The 17,473-nt window shown below is 47.4% G+C and overlaps 1 protein-coding gene across 1 annotated transcript in view; it reads left to right on the forward strand.

Annotated features, from left to right (window-relative positions):
- Positions 1-17,473, forward strand: part of NUCB1 (nucleobindin 1) — a 32,740-nt gene that overhangs the window by 1,342 nt on the left and 13,925 nt on the right. The window contains exons 3-5 of the mRNA XM_007535968.3: positions 5,259-5,366; positions 12,650-12,782; positions 14,013-14,116. Coding sequence (XP_007536030.1) covers positions 5,259-5,366; positions 12,650-12,782; positions 14,013-14,116 — 345 coding nt within the window. The remainder of the gene's footprint in view (positions 1-5,258; positions 5,367-12,649; positions 12,783-14,012; positions 14,117-17,473) is intronic.

A 17,473-nucleotide genomic window follows, 5' to 3' on the forward strand; every position in this document is an offset into this window, starting at 1 on the left:
TTCATGGGAGTTGTAATTTAAATTTATTTATTTGTTAATTACCAGAGCACTGCTCAGAGTTCTGGCTTACGGTGATGCGGGGAATGGAACCTGGGACTTTGGAGCCTGAGACACGAGAGTCTCTTTGCGTAACTACCGTCCTGTAGTTTAAATCCTGAAGACGCCTCAAATTGCTCCTTGATTAACTCTGACAGGTGTCTGTGCCCAGTGCTATGGAACCTTTGGGTCTCAGGGGACTTGGAGCTTCCAGGCTCCTCAGGACCAGTGTCCTGATTTTTGTGCCAGAGTTCGCCTCCAGCTTCCGCTAGAAGCAGGCCTGTCTGTGGCATGATGATTCTCCTACCGTGGGGGTCCCTACCAAGCCAGTTAGACCCCTGCAGGGGTGGAGATGACTTGACATATCACTTTGGAGTCCCTTTTCCCTTCATTTATTTATTTCACAACATTTCTGGGTTTTTGTTGCAGTTTTTTTTTTTCTTTTTTAAATTTTTTGATATTTATTCTCTTTTGTTGCTCTTGTTGTTTTATTGTTGTAGTTATTATTGTTGTTGTCGTTGTTGTATAGGATGGAGAGAGGAGGGAAAACAGAGAGGGGGAGAGAAAGACAGACACCTGCAGACCTGCTTCACCGCCTGTGAAGCGACTCCCCTGCAGGTGGGGAGCCGGGGGCTCCAACCAGGATCCTTACACGGGTCCTTGCGCTTTGTGCCATGTGCGCTTAACCTGCTGCACTACCGCCCGACTCCTTCTGTTTTTGCTTCTATAAAGATTTATTTATATCTATTATTTGTGAGAACTTAGCATGGCTCTGGCGTATGCAGTGCCAGCCATGAGTCTGGCACCTTATCTACTCTGCCACTTCCCTGGCGGCTCACCATTGCTTGAGCAGAGACACTGAGCTGAGCACAGGGGCTGGTGTAAACCCCCTGCCCTCACAGACCTGCCCATGGACAGACAAATACTCAGGGGCTCCCTGAGAATGGACCTCAGAGAGGAAGGAAGGAAGGGTCCTATTATGAGTCTGAAGTGTGGGGAAGAACTTCCCAGGCAGAGGGAACATTCCGGGCAAAAGTGAGAAGAATGGGAAACATGGGATATTAGAGACATCTCTTGATGATGATAATATTGACAGCTTGGGGCCAGGCAGTGGTGCACCTGGTTAAGTGCACGCATTACAGTGCACAAGGTCCCAGGTTCAAGCCCCTGGTCCACACTTGTAGGGGGGAAAACTTCACAATTGGTGGAGTAGGGCTGCAGGTGTCTCTCTTCCTCTCCCTCTCTATCTCCCCCACTCCTCTCAATTTCTCGCTGTCTCTATCCAATAATAAACAAATAAAATAATAATATTGACAGCTCTTACTAAATTAAATCTACAAAGATTATCAACTCTTGGCCCCAGAGATGGCACAGTGGATAAAGCCTTGGACTCTCAAGCATGAGGTTCTGAGTTTGATTCCTAGCATCACTTGTGCCAGAGGTATTGTAATTCTCTCCCTCCCTCCTTCCCTCCATCCCCTTACCTCTCCATTCTCTCTCAGAAATACATAATACTTTTTAAAATAGATACCAAAATTTTTTTTTTTTAAATATGTCAACTCATTTCATCTTCACAGCATACAAGAAGCAGATGGGAGTCTAGAGAGATAGCATAACGATTATGTGAAAAGACTCTCTGAGGCCCCAAGTCCAATCCACAGCACCACCGTAAGCAGTACTGATTAACCTTACTTTACAGATGGGGAAACTGAGGCACAAAGAGGCTAAGTAACTTGTTCAAGAACTTAGGTGGCCAGATATAGAAAATAAGATCCTGGGACTCCCAGTTAAAGTTGAATTTCAAAAAAATCAAAATAAAATTGAATTTCAGCTATGCAATGAATCACTATTAGTAGAAGTAATTGCCATGCCATGTATTTAGACTAAAGATTATTTGTTGCCCTGAAATTTATTTATTGAGAGAGAGACTGAGACAGAGCACTGCTTAGCTCTGGCTTAGGATGCTGCTAGGACTTGAACCTGGGATTTTTTTTTGAACCTGTCTTTTTTTTTTTTAAATATTTATTTTCCCTTTTGTTGCCCTTGTTGTTTTATTGTTGTAGTTATTATTGTTGTTGTTATTGATGTCGTCACTGTTCAATAGGAGAGAGGAGGGGAAGATGGGGAGAGAAAGACAGACACCTGCAGACCTGCTTCACCTTCTGCTTCACTCCTCTGCAGGTGGGGAGCCTGGGGGCTTGAACCAGGATCCTTACGCCGGTCCTTGCACTTTGTGCCACCTGCGCTTAACCCGCTACACTACCGCCCAACTCCCACGTCTTTTCTATAACCATTATAGCCGTTACACTGGCTCCCTTGCCCTAAAGTTGAAATGCAACCAGGCATCCTCATCTTCCCAACAAACCCACACAACCAGTAATTGGCAGATAGAAATTTTAGCCCCCAAAGATGGCCACCCCATGAATATATTACATCAGTTTCTGGACTAGTTGAACTTCACGATAATGTTGAGGAGTCAGAAAACAAAACAAATAGGATAACCTGGCTGGCATGAATCAAGGACCTGTTTCCTTGTTTAAAAAAAAATTTTTTTTTTAATATTTTATTTATATTACAAAGATTACACTTGTGGTCTGGGAGATGGCTCAGTGGATGGAGTGCTGAACTCTCAAGCATGAGGTCCTGAGTTCAAGCCCCAGCAGCACATATACCAGGGTGATATCTGGTTCTTTCTCTCTCTTCCTATCTTTCTCATTAATAGACAAAATCTTTATTTTCTGAATGTTTTATTGGTATGAGTTTTCCTCTGTTTTTATTTAATTATTATTATGACTGTTGAATGAGCACTGCCGCGCTTGCCATGGCAAGAAAGTGTGCAGGTGTGGCTGAGCAGAGGCTGCTGAGATGGAACAAGTCGCTGTGTTACCCAGCAGGGCTCCCCGTAAGAGGAAGACAGGAAGAACAGGGGATGCAGGCCACCCAAACTCTGGAAAGTTGACAGAATCTCCCCCTCCAGCCTCCGGGGTGAACTCAGCCCTGCCAGCTCACTGTGGACTTTTGACCTCCCTCCTTGGGTCTAGGTGTGCCGTGCCACGCAGACAGAGAGCACTTGGCATTCCCTTCTCTTCCTCCAGGACCGTTTCACGTACTGTCCGTTCAGCTTTGAAGAGGTGGAGCTTTCTTGTCACCAGGGCTTCACCACTCCAGTTTGATTTTTTTTTCTTCCCCCAGATAGAGACACAGGGGGCCAGTGGAGACAGCAGGATGGTTCTGAAACAGACTTTTCTTCTTTTCTTTTTTTTAAAGTTTATTTAAAAATTTCATGTTTTATTGCTGTTATTGTTGTCATTGCTGTTGGATAGAACAGAGAGAAATGGAGAGAGGAGGGGAAGATGGAGAGGGGGAGAGAAAGATAAGACACCTGCAGACCTGCTTCACTGCTTGTGAAGCGACTCCCCTGCAGGTAGGGAGCTGGGGGCTCGAACTAGGATCCTTACTCTTGTCCTGGTACTTTGCGCCATGTGAACTTAACACACCACACTACTGTCTAGCCCTCACAGACAGACTTTTCATGCCTGAGGCTCTGAGGTCCCTGATTCAATCCCTTGTGCCATCATAAGCCAGAGTTAAGCAGGGCTCTGGAAAAAAAAAGAGACGGAGTCAGACAGGGAGAGAAGGGAGAGCCACCACAACACTGCAGCTTCCTCCAGTGTGGCAGGGCCTAACCTTGAAGCTGGGCTGTGTGCATGGCAAAGCAGATGAGCTGTTTTGCTGACCTAAAGCCTGAGGATATGTATTGCTTATCTTGCAAATCTAAAAAGTGAGGATCAGGAAGAGGAAAGAACCAGCTGTTCCCACAGGACTGGAAGCAAGGTGTCAGGAGATACCTGTCTCCCTTCACTTGCTGCATCGCCAGACCAGTAACTGGTGCATGGCAGAGCTGTCATCAGTATTTTTGTATGAGTGAACGAATGAATGAGTGTTTCACTGCTTGCCAGAGAATACCACTGCGTCCACTCCTTTTCCTTTTCCAGAGCACTGCTCATCTCTGGCTTCTGGTGGTGCTGGGGACTGAACCTGGGACTTTGGAGCCTCAGGCATGAGTGTCTTCTTGCATAACCATTGTGTGCCGGGCTAGCTTCGCGGGCGGGACACAGACGACTAGAGACTCATGGCTGAGCTGTACGCAGTATCTCTCTATTCATGTGGAATGCAGCACAATCTAAGCCAAGCTAAACTATCACTAGTCACAATCCTGTCCTTATATATATACTCGCCAAGTCGGGTGTAAACAGGATGTGACGTAGAGACGGTGGAGGACACAGTGAGGGTTGTATTGTTATATGGGAAACTGGGGAATGTTATGCTTGTACAAACTATTGTATTTACTGTTGAATGTAAAACATTAATTCCCCAATAAAGAAATGAAAAAAAAAAAAAGAAAGAAAAGTGACTGGTGCAAATCAGGGTGTGCTACGAGAGGGGGTGGAGCAAAAAGACATCATGAACCAGTGGGGATTAAACCAATGCCAGGGCAGTTTTGTTTTGTTGTTGTTATTGTTGTCATTGCTGTTGGATAGGACAGAGAGAAATGGAGAGAGGAGGGGAAGACGGGGAGAGAAAGACAGACACTGCAGACCTGCTTCACTGCTTGTGAAGCGACTCCCCTGCAGGTAGGGAGCTTGGGGCTTAGTTAACAGTGGTTATGTAAATAGAATACAGTGTTAAATAGGGGAGGATTAAACCAATGAAACAGAAGGGGGTTTTAGAAGCAGAATTAGAAAGAAGCATACCAACAATTCCCCCTTTCTTTTTAACTAATGGTCATAGTATCAGGAGTGTGAGGTGAACAGAAACCTATTATCGTACAGGCATTTTCAAAAGAACTGGCACAAGACATGGAGGAACAAAATAGAGCAGCGAGAACCAGTGTGATGCTAAGGGGAGGCCTGAGGGGCACGTTTCCTGCCTCAAAGGGCAAGGTCTAGCAGGCGAAAGGGCATTTATTGCCTCAAAGGGCGTTTCTTGCCTCTGTGGGCATCTCTTGCCTCAGTTGTGCTGTTTCCCAGCCCCACTGTGTCCACTCCTTTAAGCCCTCCGTCCGCAGGCTGGGATGATCTGGGTATTGACTGTACATTTCATTCATCCCCACCATCACCTAGGAAGTGAGGAGAGCAGGGACACCTGGGGACACAGACCAGAGGAGACAGGAAACGGGGTCTGTCAGCCCCGGGTCCTGAACATACATCCCTGTCCCACAGGACACAGGCCTCTACTACCACCGCTACCTCCAGGAGGTCATCAACGTGCTGGAGACAGACGGGCACTTCCGGGAGAAGCTGCAGGCGGCCAATGCTGAGGACATCAAGGTGTGTATGTGCTTGGGGCTCAGGAAAAGCGGGCGGGGGACCCAGCGCTCATCAGACTCAGTCACAGAGAGGTTGCTTCTCGGGACTGAGTGACTGGGAGAGGATTGAGGAGACAGCATATGCGGTTGAACATGGAAGCAAAGATACACTCCAGACTCGGCTCTGTCAGACTCTTCCGTTCACTCTGCCTCAGTTTCCCCATCTGTAAAATGGGATAAAAATATACTTGCATCGGGGCCAGGTGGTGGCACACCTGGTTGAGTGCACACGTTACTGTGTGCAAACACCCGGCGTCGAGTCCGTGGTCCCCACCCCTGCAGCGGGAAGGTTTTGTGAGTGGTGAAGGAGTGCTCCTTTCTTTGTCCCTTGCTATCTCCCCTTACCCTCTCTGCCAGGCTAGCGTGAGGGTGTTTCTTCCCGGGGACGTGCTCTCTGGGTTGGAGAGAACTCAACCGGAGCCAACCTGGGCTGCTGCTTACTCAGTGACACGGGAGAGACCAGGAACTCGTGGCAGAGAGGGAACGCAATGTGTCTTTATTGATCAGAGACAACACTTTTATATATTTTGAACCAGAAGTGGCAAGTCGGAAAAGGAAATGGCTAGGAAAGGGGGTGGAGAAAAGGAAAGAGCTGGAAGGTAGAAAGCTTCCATAGCAACTGTTGAGAAGGTTTTAACCGGTGGGATTAATTAATACCCTGCAGGCAGGGCGGGTCTCAGGCAAAACAATGATTATGGAAATAGGCTACAGTGTCAGCGATGGAGGACCGAGGCTGGTTTAAGGCCCAACACCTCTCAATTTCTGGCTGCCATATTGAGAACTGTGTTATCGATTTATGATTTATGTAACTTCTGTTGGTATAGGTGAGCTGTGAAACTTTCTGCGTGAGATCAAGTAGGTGTCATTCTTTTTAGACTCCTTAGATGGGAATCTTCACATTTGTGTGTGTTTATTCCTTTTTGTTGCTCTTGTTTTCTTGTTGTAGTTACTGTTGTTGTTATTGATGTCATCGTTGTTGGATAAGACAGAGAGAAATGGAGAGAGAAGGGGAAGACAGAGAGGGGGAGAGAAAGATAGACACCTGCAGACCTGCTTCACCTCCTGTGAAGCGACTCCCCTGCAGGTGGGGAGCTGGGTGTTTTCTTATTATAATAGCAAATTTTTGTTTTGTATATCAAGCCCATTTACAACATATAATTATATATTGAAATCTCCGTGAATTTTTAGCTTCTTTGCTGCCTTTAGTTTTTATCTTATTTCATGAAGATTGAGGCACTCAGGCAAATGCTCTTCACCACAACATAGGTAACCTCCAAGAAGACCAGGAGGTCAGCACACCTGGGTAGAGTAGGCAGAAATCCATGAAATTAAAATATTAAAATAAGGTCTTCAGACTCGGAATAGTTAGGCACTACCATTCATTCAGATTCTTCTCTTCAATCTGAAAGGTAATGCTTCTAGTAATTTGTACTCTGAATTCTAGTTTCTCAATCTACTCACTTGTTATATCTTTCTCAGTAGGCTTTCGCTATTACCTTCAATCAGGTGTGATGTTCCCTCTTCTGAATATTTTTATTCCATTTATGGCCATACCACCCTTAACACACCCGATCTCTTCTGAATGTTTTTATTCCTCTATATACTCCCTTTTCCTAATAAAACTTTATTTTTATTTTTTACTTTCACTGACATTGTGGTCTGTAAATGCTTTTTCTGCTTCCTCTCCCCCTACATCCTAATATTTCCTGAATATTTTATCATCCCTCACACATCCGTTTTCTAAAACTACTCTCCTGAAGGGCACAAGTGACAGTTTTCTTTCTCTTCTTTTTTTTTTTTTTTTAATATTTATTCCCTTTTGTTGCCCTTGTTGTAGTTATTGCTGTTGTTGGATAGGACAGAGAGAAATGGAGAGAAGAGGGGAAGGTAGAGGAGGGAGAGAAAGACAAACACCTGCAGACCTGCTTCACCGCCTGTGAAGGGACTCCCCTGCAAGTGGGGAGCCGGGGGCTCAAACCCGGATCTTTAAACCGGTCCTTGAGCTTTGCACCACCTGCGCTTAACCCGCTGCGCTACCACCTGACTCCCAAGTGACAGTTTTCTTAGCCGAACACCTCCATACTTATTTTTTTATCTGACCTCCTAATAATGGACTCTACTCTTAGATCTCTGCTTTTTCCTTGGTAGTTTTTCCTTTCTCTCTCTTTGTAAAATTTTTTTATGTTTATTTTCCCTTTTGTTGCCCTTTCTTTTATTATTGTTGTTATTGTTACTATTGTTGTTGTTATTGATGTCGTCGTTGTTAGATAGGACAGAGAGAAATGGGGGGGGGAGAGATGCCTGCAGACCTGCTTCACCGCCTATGAAGTGACGCCCCTGCAGGTGAGGAGCCGGGGGCTCAAACCGGGATCCTTACGCGCTTAAACTGTTGCGCTACCGCCCGACTCCCTCTCTTTTTTTAAGGAGTAGTTTTGTTTTTTTTTAATTTAATTTATTTATTTATTTATTCCCCTTTTGTTGCCCTTGTTGTTTTATTGTTGTAGTTATTATCGATGTCATCGTTGTTGGATAGGACAGAGAGAAATGGAGAGAGGAGGGGAAGACAGAGAAGGGGAGAGAAAGACAGACACCTGCAGACCTGCTTCACCGCCTGTGAAGCGACTCCCCTGCGGGTGGGGAGCCGGGGGCTCAAGCCTGGATCCTTTTGCCGGTCCTTGAGTTTGGCGCCACCTGCGCTTAACCCCGACTTTGTTTTGTTTTTTAATGAACACAGTACTGTCCTAAGAATTGTTTGTTGGTAGTCAGGAGCAAAGAGGAAAACCTCTAATGGAAGAAAATGTTAAATAGTATGATTATATATTCTTGACGTTCATAGTACTTAATGGCATATTAAGACTCTGAAAAGACCTATTAATAAGTTTATTTAATTTTGTTTAATCTTTTTAAGTTAATTTGATCATAGACTATTACTATATTCATGCCATACTTGTTATGGTGGTTGAGAAAAAAGCAAAGGGAGTGAGTGGTACGGGAGGTGGCGCAGTGGATAAAGCACTGGACTCTCAAGCATGAGGTCCTGAGTTCAATCCCCAGCAACACATGTAGCAGAATGATGTCTGGTTCTTTCTCTCTGTCTCTCCTATCTTTCTCATTAATAAATAAATATAAGGAAAAAAAAAAAAAAGCAAAGGGAGTCAGGCGGTAGCACATCTGGTTAAGCGCACGTGGCAAAGCGCAAGGATGAGCGTAAGGATCCCAGTTGGAGCCCCCGGCTCCCCACCTGCAGCGGAGTCGCTTCACAGGCGGTGAAGCAGGTCTGCAGGTGTCTGTCTTTCTCTCAAAAAAAAAAAAAAAAAAATTTCTGGCTGCCTCTATCCAATATATATATATATATATATATATATATATATACATATATATATATATTAATAATTTATTTCTTTATTGGGGAATTAATGTTTTACATTCAACAGTAAATACAATAGTTTGTACATGCATAACATCCCCCATATATATATATATATATATATATATATATATATATATATATATTTTTTTTTTTTTTTTAAAGTAAAACAGAGCAAGAGATACTTAGCCCAGCTGGGACAACTCCTCCCATGGCTGAGGGCTGGGTGCCCTGCTGTAGGACATGCCCAGTCTCTGAGGCTCCATGAAAGCTCCAGGAGTCTGTGTTTGCAGAGCTCTGGATGGCAAAAGGAGGACAGGAAAGTGCCTGAGGACTGCTCACATTCCACCCTTCTATCTAATAATAATAATAATAAAAAAATGGCACCAGCCTCGGGGGTTCAGATTAACAAGAAGGTCTCTAATGCTCGTGGTCAGTCTCCTGGAGAGTGGGGGCCACCCTCACTGAGCTGTTTTGTCCTTCCTGGAGGCCTGTGTATCACCATATTGCTGGGGGCCAGCCCCACAGGTTACTAGGGTAACCTGGAGGAGGGGGGCGTCGGCGAAGAATGAAGAATGAGAGACAAGAGAGTTGATGCTGAATCAGGCTCAGGCAGACATCTCTGTCAGACGTAAGCAGGACTTTATTTATTTATTTTAATATTTATTCCCTTTTTTGCCCTTGTTTTTTTAATTGCTGCAGTTATTATTGTTATTGATGTCATCATTGTTGGATAGGACAGAGAGAAATGGAAAGAGGAGGGGATGACAGAGAGGGGGAGAGAAAGATAGACACCTGCAGACCTGCTTCACTGCCTGTGAAGCGACTCCCCTGCAGGTGGGGAGCCGGGGGCTCGAACCAGGATCCTTACAGTGGTCCTTACGCTTTGTGCCATCTGTGCTTAACCCGCTGCGCTACAGCCCAACTCCCAGAACTTGATTTTTATAGTCTCATAAGGCTTAGATCATTAAAACAAAAATCACCCAGGTATAGATTACTAAAACAAAAATCACCAAGGCTTTGGTCACTAACACAAAAAATCACCAAGGTTTTTATTATTAAAACAAAAATCACCAAGTAAGAACAGCACAGGTAGGAAACACCTCCTGCTTTGTGGAACACTCACATTCCAGGGGCACTTTCCTCCCTAGAGATCATATCCCAGTTTCTGTGGATTTTGTTATCCCTGTACCTGTGTGCTGGGCAGATGTGCTGTTGATTGAGATGAATATTCTACCTCTATGCTTATGCCACCCTCATGCCCCTGTGCATCAGAAGCCAATGGTTCATAGAAAGTTCAAGCTTGTTATGTCTCTAGGGGCCTTAAACAAATGGAGCAGCCCGTTTTTCATAAAATCTGTTCCATTGTTTGATCAGGGAGTTTAGTTTTGTTCCTTACTGAGAAGGCACCAAGGTGGTGCTGACCTGGCCAGCATAAAGTGAAGCTCTCCAGCTGGAACCCATCTTCTGTGTGTGCTCACTGTGTGACCTGGGCTCTCGTGCACTATTCCTGCATGAGGAAGTGGGAGTATAGTGGTGGGTGGGAGATTAACAGGCCCATTGTATCTAGGCGGGTACCAGAACTTTCCACTTCTTAATTATGCTATGTAAGGTGGCCCCTCCACTGTGGGAACCACCAATCTTTATATTTTAGGGGGAATACTAAAGGAAGTGGTGTAGATAAAGGGGAAAACAATTCTTTCTCTTGGAGTCTCCTGAAAAATTCTGTGTTACTGATATTGCTTGTTCCGTTATGATCAGTCTTACAGAGCGCAGTGCGGATTTTGTTATTACTTTTGTCATTGGTCAGGCTCTGAGCCCAGCCATAGGTCAATATGATTAAGACCCACACAGAGCTTAATCCCAAGCCCTATATATGGCAGAAAGGCAAGATGGTTTCAGTTTGGCCTGGAGAGTCCAGAACTTCCTGCAGAGCTGGTACCGTGTCAAGCAGCTCGCATGGGGGCGCCTTTGCCACCATATGGGCTACAGAAGTAGTGAGGCAAAGAGAGGTTGACTTCTCAAGCAGCGCAGCTGGAGACTAAGAACGCAGCTGGACACAGCCTCCTCCCAGCCCGCAACATAGAGGGGACTCTCCTGAAAGTAATGAACTTGACCTTGGCCAGCTGCCGGTGGACCCCTCATAAGACAAAGTGTGCTCTCTTCGTGTAGGGAAATTAACCCTTTAAAAGTGTTGCTATGACTTGCTGTGAGAAAGACAACTGTTTAAAAAGCAAAAATGACTGGAGTGTTCATCACCCGGCTTTATCTGGACACCAGTCCTGCTGGTTCTGGGTCGACCCGCATACGGAACGGCCTGTGTCGCGTGCAGGCCTCTGTGTGTCTCCTCTCGCTGCCTGAGAAGCCGGTAACAATGGAGCAGCGGTAGAATTCTGGGCTGTGAGCAGGGGCCCCGAGCTCCAGCCTTGGCACTGAATGTGCCAGAGTGATGCTCTGGGTCTCTCCACTCTGTGAGTTATCGCTCTAGTGAAGCAAACAAAATATTTGCTTCAGGAGAGGGAGTGATGGAAAGACCGGAGCGCTGCTCAGCCCCGGCAGAAGGTAGCACTGAGGATTGAACCTGCAGCCTCTAGGGCTTCAGGCATGAGAGTTTGGTTTGCTCTCAGTGGCCCAGTGGCACCATCTCCCCTGACCACCTTTTTTCCCCCCTCAGCTCTGGCTTATGGTGGAACTGGAGACTGAACCCAAGACCTCAGAGCCTCAGGCCTGAGGGTCTTGTGTATAACCACTCTGCTGTCTCCCAAAGTCCCTTTCTTTCTTTCTTTCTTTCTTCTTCTCCTTCTTCTTCTTCTTCTTTTTTTTTTTTTTTTTTTGCCTCCAGGGTTATTGCTGGGGCTCGGTGCCTGCACTACGCATCCACTACTCCTGTACTCCTGGGGGCTATTTTTTCCCTTTTGTTGCCCTTGTTGTTTATCATTGTTGTTGTTATTGCTGTCATTCTTGTTGGATAGGAGAGAGAGGATGGAACGACAGAGAGAAGAGAAAGACACCTGCACACCTGCTTCACCGCATGTGAGGTGACTCCCCCACAGGTGGGGAGTCGGGGCTCGAACCAGGATCTTTACACTGGTCCTTGTGCTTTGCGCCATGTGCGCTTAACCCACTGCACTACCACCCGGACTCTTTTTTCTTTCTTTCCTTCTGTTTTTTTTTTTTTTTAATGTGCTGGGAGATGACCCCAGATCCCCACACATACGTGAAAGCACCTAGCAATCACCTCCAAATAGTTGTCTTTTTTTTTTTTTTTTAAGATTTTATTTATGAGAAAGGAGGAGAGAGAAAGAACCAGACATCACTCTGGCACATGTGCTACTGGGGATCGAACTCGGGACCTCATGCTTGAGAGTCCAAAGTTTTACCACTGCGACACCTCCCGGACCACCCAAACTGTTTTCTTTCTACATATTTTGGATAGAGGGAAGAGAGGCAGAGATAGAGGAGAGATATGGAGTAGTGCTGTGGTCTCTCTCCTTTCTCATCCTCAAACTGAAACAACAGCAAAAACAGTCCACTGGAATCATGCCAAGTTTGCTCTAACAAAACTTGGTGGGGCGGTTGTAGCCTAGTGGCTCTGAGACTCTCATGCCTGAGGCTCCAAAGTCCCAAGTTCAGTCCCCCGCATCCCCATAAACCAGAGCTGAACAGTGTGTTGTGATGAAAAGATTTAAACAAACAAAATAAACCCTAGCAGTTTATAAAAAGTAGACATGGTGTCCCTTAGAGGGGGGGGGGGACGAGGCCCTGTCTCAGAGGTTCTGGGGACTGACCCTCGGGGGCCATCGGGGAGCTTTTAGAAGGTTGCAGGGAAGCAAGAGAGAGGCCTGGGCCCCGGCCTGAGAGGCCCCGTGTCCCGGCAGAGCGGGAAGCTGAGCCGCGAGCTGGACTTCGTGAGCCACCACGTGCGCACCAAGCTGGACGAGCTCAAGCGCCAGGAGGTGTCGCGGCTGCGGATGCTGCTCAAGGCCAAGATGGACGCGGCGCAGGAGCCCAGTGAGCCGGGAGGGCGGGGCCTGCCGAGAGGGTGGGACCTAGAAGATGGGCGGGGCCTGCCGAGAGGGTGGGACCTAGAAGATGGGCGGGGCCTGCCGAGAGGGTGGGACCTAGAAGATGGGCGGGGCCTGCCGAGAGGGTGGGACCTAGAAGATGGGCGGGGCCTGCCGAGAGGGTGGGACCTAGGAAATGGGGCGGGGCCTTGGGGCGGGGCCTGGAGATAGGGTGGGACCTAGAAGATGGGGTGGGGCCTGATGAGGGTGGGACCTAGAAGATGGGGTGGGGCCTTGGGGACGGACCCAGATGATGGGGCGGGGCCTCACGTGTGGGCCTGGGCTGCTGTGGTGTGATGTCTCTGACTCCCTCTGTCTCTGTCTCTAATCACAGCCCAGGAGTAGTGTAGCCACACAGCAGAAACTCAGCTTTATAAATATGTATATCAGGCTGGGGAGGACAGCATAATGGTTATACAAACCGACTTTCACACTTGAGCCTCCAAAAGTCCCAGGTGTAGTCCCTGCACCAACATAAGCCGGAGCTGGGCAATGCTCTGGTTAAAATGATAGTAAAGTGAGAGTCGGGCGGTGGCGCAGCGGGTTAAACGCATGTGGCGCAAAGCGCAAGGACCGCCAGAAGGATCCCGGTTCAAGCCCCCGGCTCCCCACATGCAGGGGAGTCGCTTCATAGGCGGTGAAGCAGGTCTGCAGGAGTCTGTCTTTCTCTCCCCCTCTCTGTCTTCCCCTCCTCTCTCCATTTCTCTGTCCTATGCAACAACAACAATAATAGCAACAGCAGTGATAAACAACAAGGGCGACAAAAGGGAAAAAATAGCCTCCAGGAGCAGTGGATTCGTAGTGCAGACATTGAGCCCCAGCGATAACCCTGGAGGCAAAACAAACAGACAAACAGTGATGACTTTAGCACCCATGTGGTAAGACTTGTATGGAGAGGGAGTGCATCCATGTGTTTAACCTGCTGGCCTTTGACAGCAGACAGTAAGTGCGCCATCCTTGCTAGCTGGCACAGATGTCATTGTTCCCAGCTGTAAGCGCAGCTGTGGCATCGCCTCCCTAGGAAGTCCTCCCTGATTGCCCCCAGGTTCAGTCAGTCCAGCCAGCCAGCCTCTAGTCTTTCCCAGATGCCCTTGGTGTCCACCAGTAGGGCACATTTGTCCTACACGTCAGGAGGGGGTTTGTTTTCTGATCTTCTTGCCCTGTCCCTTTCATGCAGATGTGCAGCTGGACCACCTCAGCCTGCTGAAGCAGTTTGAACACCTAGACCCTCAGAACCAGCACACGTTTGAGGCCCGGGACCTGGAGCTGCTGATCCAGACGGTAGGGGCGGGGGGCCCAGGCTGAGGGAGCGAGACACTGGGCTGCTGGCTTATCAGCTTTATAGATTTATTAATTAATCATATGTGTGTGTGACCCAAGTTCGAGCCTGGCCCTCACTGCGTTGAAGGTAGTGGTGTCTCTCACTCTCGCTGCTTCTTTGTCTCTTAAACAAACAGCGCCAGGTGGTGGCACTGCTGAGCTCTGGCTGACGGCGGTGATGGGGATTGAACCTGCGGTTTCAGAGCCTCAGACTTGAAAGTCTTCTGCAGACTGGGCAGTGATGCACCCAGTTACAATTCAGAAGGACCCAGGTTCAAGCCCCCGGTCTCTAGCTGCAGGGAAAGCTTCATGGGTGGTGAAGCAAGGCTGCAGGTGTCTCTCTTTCTGTCTCCCACTTCATTCTCGATTTGTCTCTGTCTCTATCAAAATACATAAATAATCTTTTTTTTTTTTTTATAAATAATCTTTTTAAGAAAAGAAAGTCTCTTGCATAACCAGTATGCTGTGCCCTCAGCCCGCATTTATTTCATTGAAATAGAGCTTCCCGAGAGCCAGGCGGTAGCGCAGCGGGTTAAGCGCATGTGGCGCAAAGTGCAAGGACTGGCGTAAGGATCCTGGTTCGAGCCCCCGGCTCCCCACCTGCAGGGGGGTCACTTCACAGGCGGTGAAGCAGGTCTGCAGGTGTCTATCTTTCTCTCTCCTTCTTTGTCTTCCCCTCCTCTCTCCATTTCTCTCTGTCCTATCCAACAACAAACGACATCAACAACAACAATAATAACCACAACAAGGCTACAACAACAAGGGCAACAAAAGGGGGAAGAAAAAAAAGGCCTCTAGGAGCAGTGGATTCATGGTGTAGGCATTGAGCCCCAGCAATCACCCTGGAGGCAAAAAAAAAAGAAATAGAGCTTCCCTCGGGGTTGATGAGAGAACCGGCACCACTGGAGTTTCTCCCGCTGTGGCGGCGCCCCCAGGAGGCACTGGGGTTGGAACCCGGGTCATGTGCATAACTAGACAGACAGGTATCTTTCTTTCCTCTCAATGCTCAATTTATTACATGTGTGTTTAAATTTGGATTTATTTATTCATGAGAGAGAGAGAAACAAAGTCAAAGCATCACTCTGGTACATGTACGTGCGATGGCAGATTGAACTCCAGACCTCATGCTTGCAAGTAAGTACTGCAGGTCCCATCCCCACCTGCGAGGGGGGAACTTCGTGAGCCGTGAAGCAGGTCTGCAGGTCTCTCCTCTCTTCCTCTCTGTCTCCCCCTTCCCTGTCAGTGTCTCTCTGTCTCTGTTAAAGGAGAGAAGAAAGAAATCCAATGCTGCACCATGACCTTTTGTTTTATTTTTTCTAAGAAGAGAGAGAGAGAGACCACAACACTGAGACTTCCCCTAGTTCCGTAGTGCTCACATGTGGTGAGCCAGGAATTGTTCTCTCTCATTACAATATATAAACAGCTTATGGACCCAGGAGATTGTACAGTGAATAAAGTATTGGACTCTCAAGCATAAGGTCCCAAGTTCAGCCTTCAGCATGTGCCAGAGTGATGCTGTGGTTCTTTCTCACTCTTGCTCTCTCATATAAAATAAATAAATAAATAAATCTAAAAAAGAAGAAAAGGGGGAGTTGGGCGGTAGCGCAGTGGGTTAAGCGCATGTGGCACAAAGCGAAAGGACCGGCATACAGATCCCGGTTCGAGCCCCCTGGCTCCCCACCTGCAAGGGAGTCGCTTCACAGGCGGTGAAGCAGGTCTGCAGGTGTCTGTCTTTCTCTCCTCCTCTCTGTCTTCCCCATCTCTCTCCATTTCTCTCTGTCCTGTCCAATAACGACATCAATAACAACAACAATAATAACTCCAACAATAAAACAAGGGCAACAAAAGGGAAAATAAATATTTAGAAAAAAAAAAAAGGAATGAAAGAAGGGAGAAAGGAAAGGAGAGAGAGAAAGAGAGAAGAAAGAGAAGAAACAGCTCCAGTGCAGCCTTAGGGAATGGAAGGGAGCCTAACCCATGCCTGCCCCTGGCCCTCCTGAAAACTGCCCCCACTTCTAATCAAGAACCCACCACATAGCCTGCTTTTCCTGCCTCCTGGAGCACCATCTAGTGGCCACAGAGACAATAACAGGCATTGGATGGCGTTCACGCCGCGCCCGGTGCTCAGTTCCTCAAGCATGTTTTGCCACTTATTTCCAGAACATTCCAGAAACTTTCTGAGTTTCTCCTGCTCCCTGTCTTGCTGGGGCTCAAGCTTCAGGAACACGCACAGGACTGATGCCTCACTGGCAAGGTTTTCTCTGCTCCTGACCTGTGGGGCTGAAGAAGTCAGCTGGTGTGTGTGGGGGGGGCGCTGGGCTGGGAGAATATTTAAGGGGCTTCCTGACCTCTGCCCCCCAAATGCCAGCAGCCCCTTCTCCAGATGTGACGACTGTGCCATCAGTAGTTTTCTGTGGAGGCAGTATAACAAATAGGCACAGTCAGCAACAGCTCAAGATGACGTGAATTTCAGGCCCAATACTGAACTTGTGGCCTTGAGGGCCTGAGTTCGATTCCCAGAGTATCTCATATGACAGAGATATGCCCTGGTTCCCCTGTACCACCACAAGCCAGAGCTGAGCAGTGCTCTGTTCAAATAAACAAACAAAAAAACAGTGCTCTGTTTTTTTTTTTTCTCTCTCTTGCAAATAAACCTTTTCTTCTTTTTTTTTTTCCTCCTGTGAACCAGGGTCTTACACTTTCACTGCTCATAGGATCCTTTTTTTTTTTTTTGTATTTTATTTATTTATCTTCCCTTTTGTTGCCCTTGTTATCTTTTTATTGTTGTTGTAGTCGTTGTTGTTGGATAGGACAGAGAGAAATGGAGAGAGGAGGGGAAGACAGAGAGGAGGAGAGAAAGACAGACACCTGCAGATCTGCTTCACCACCTGTGAAGCGACTCCCCTGCAGGTGGGGAGCCGGGGGCTCGAACCGGGATCCTTACGCCGGTCATTGCGCTTAGCGCCACCTGCGCTTAACCCGCTGCGCTACCGCCCGACTCCCATCCTTTTTCATTCTAATTTCACAGAAAGAGGGCACGAGAAGCTGGGAGACAGCATAATGGCTACGTAAAAAGACTCATGCCTGAGTCTCCCAAGTTCCCAGGTTCAGTCCCCAGCACCAGCATAAACCAGAGCTGAGCAGTGCTCTGTCAGAAATTGAGAGGGGAGGGGGAGATAGAGAAGGAAAGAGACAGAGAGACACCTGCCGCCCTGCTTCACCATTCGTGAAACTTTCCCTCTGCAGGTGAGAGCCAGGGGCTTGAACCTGGGTCCTTGCACACTGATGGTAATGTGTGCACTCAACCAAGTCCATCAC

Source organism: Erinaceus europaeus, chromosome 2, assembly GCF_950295315.1.
Source record: "Erinaceus europaeus chromosome 2, mEriEur2.1, whole genome shotgun sequence".
Taxonomy (NCBI): Eukaryota; Metazoa; Chordata; class Mammalia; order Eulipotyphla; family Erinaceidae; genus Erinaceus; species Erinaceus europaeus.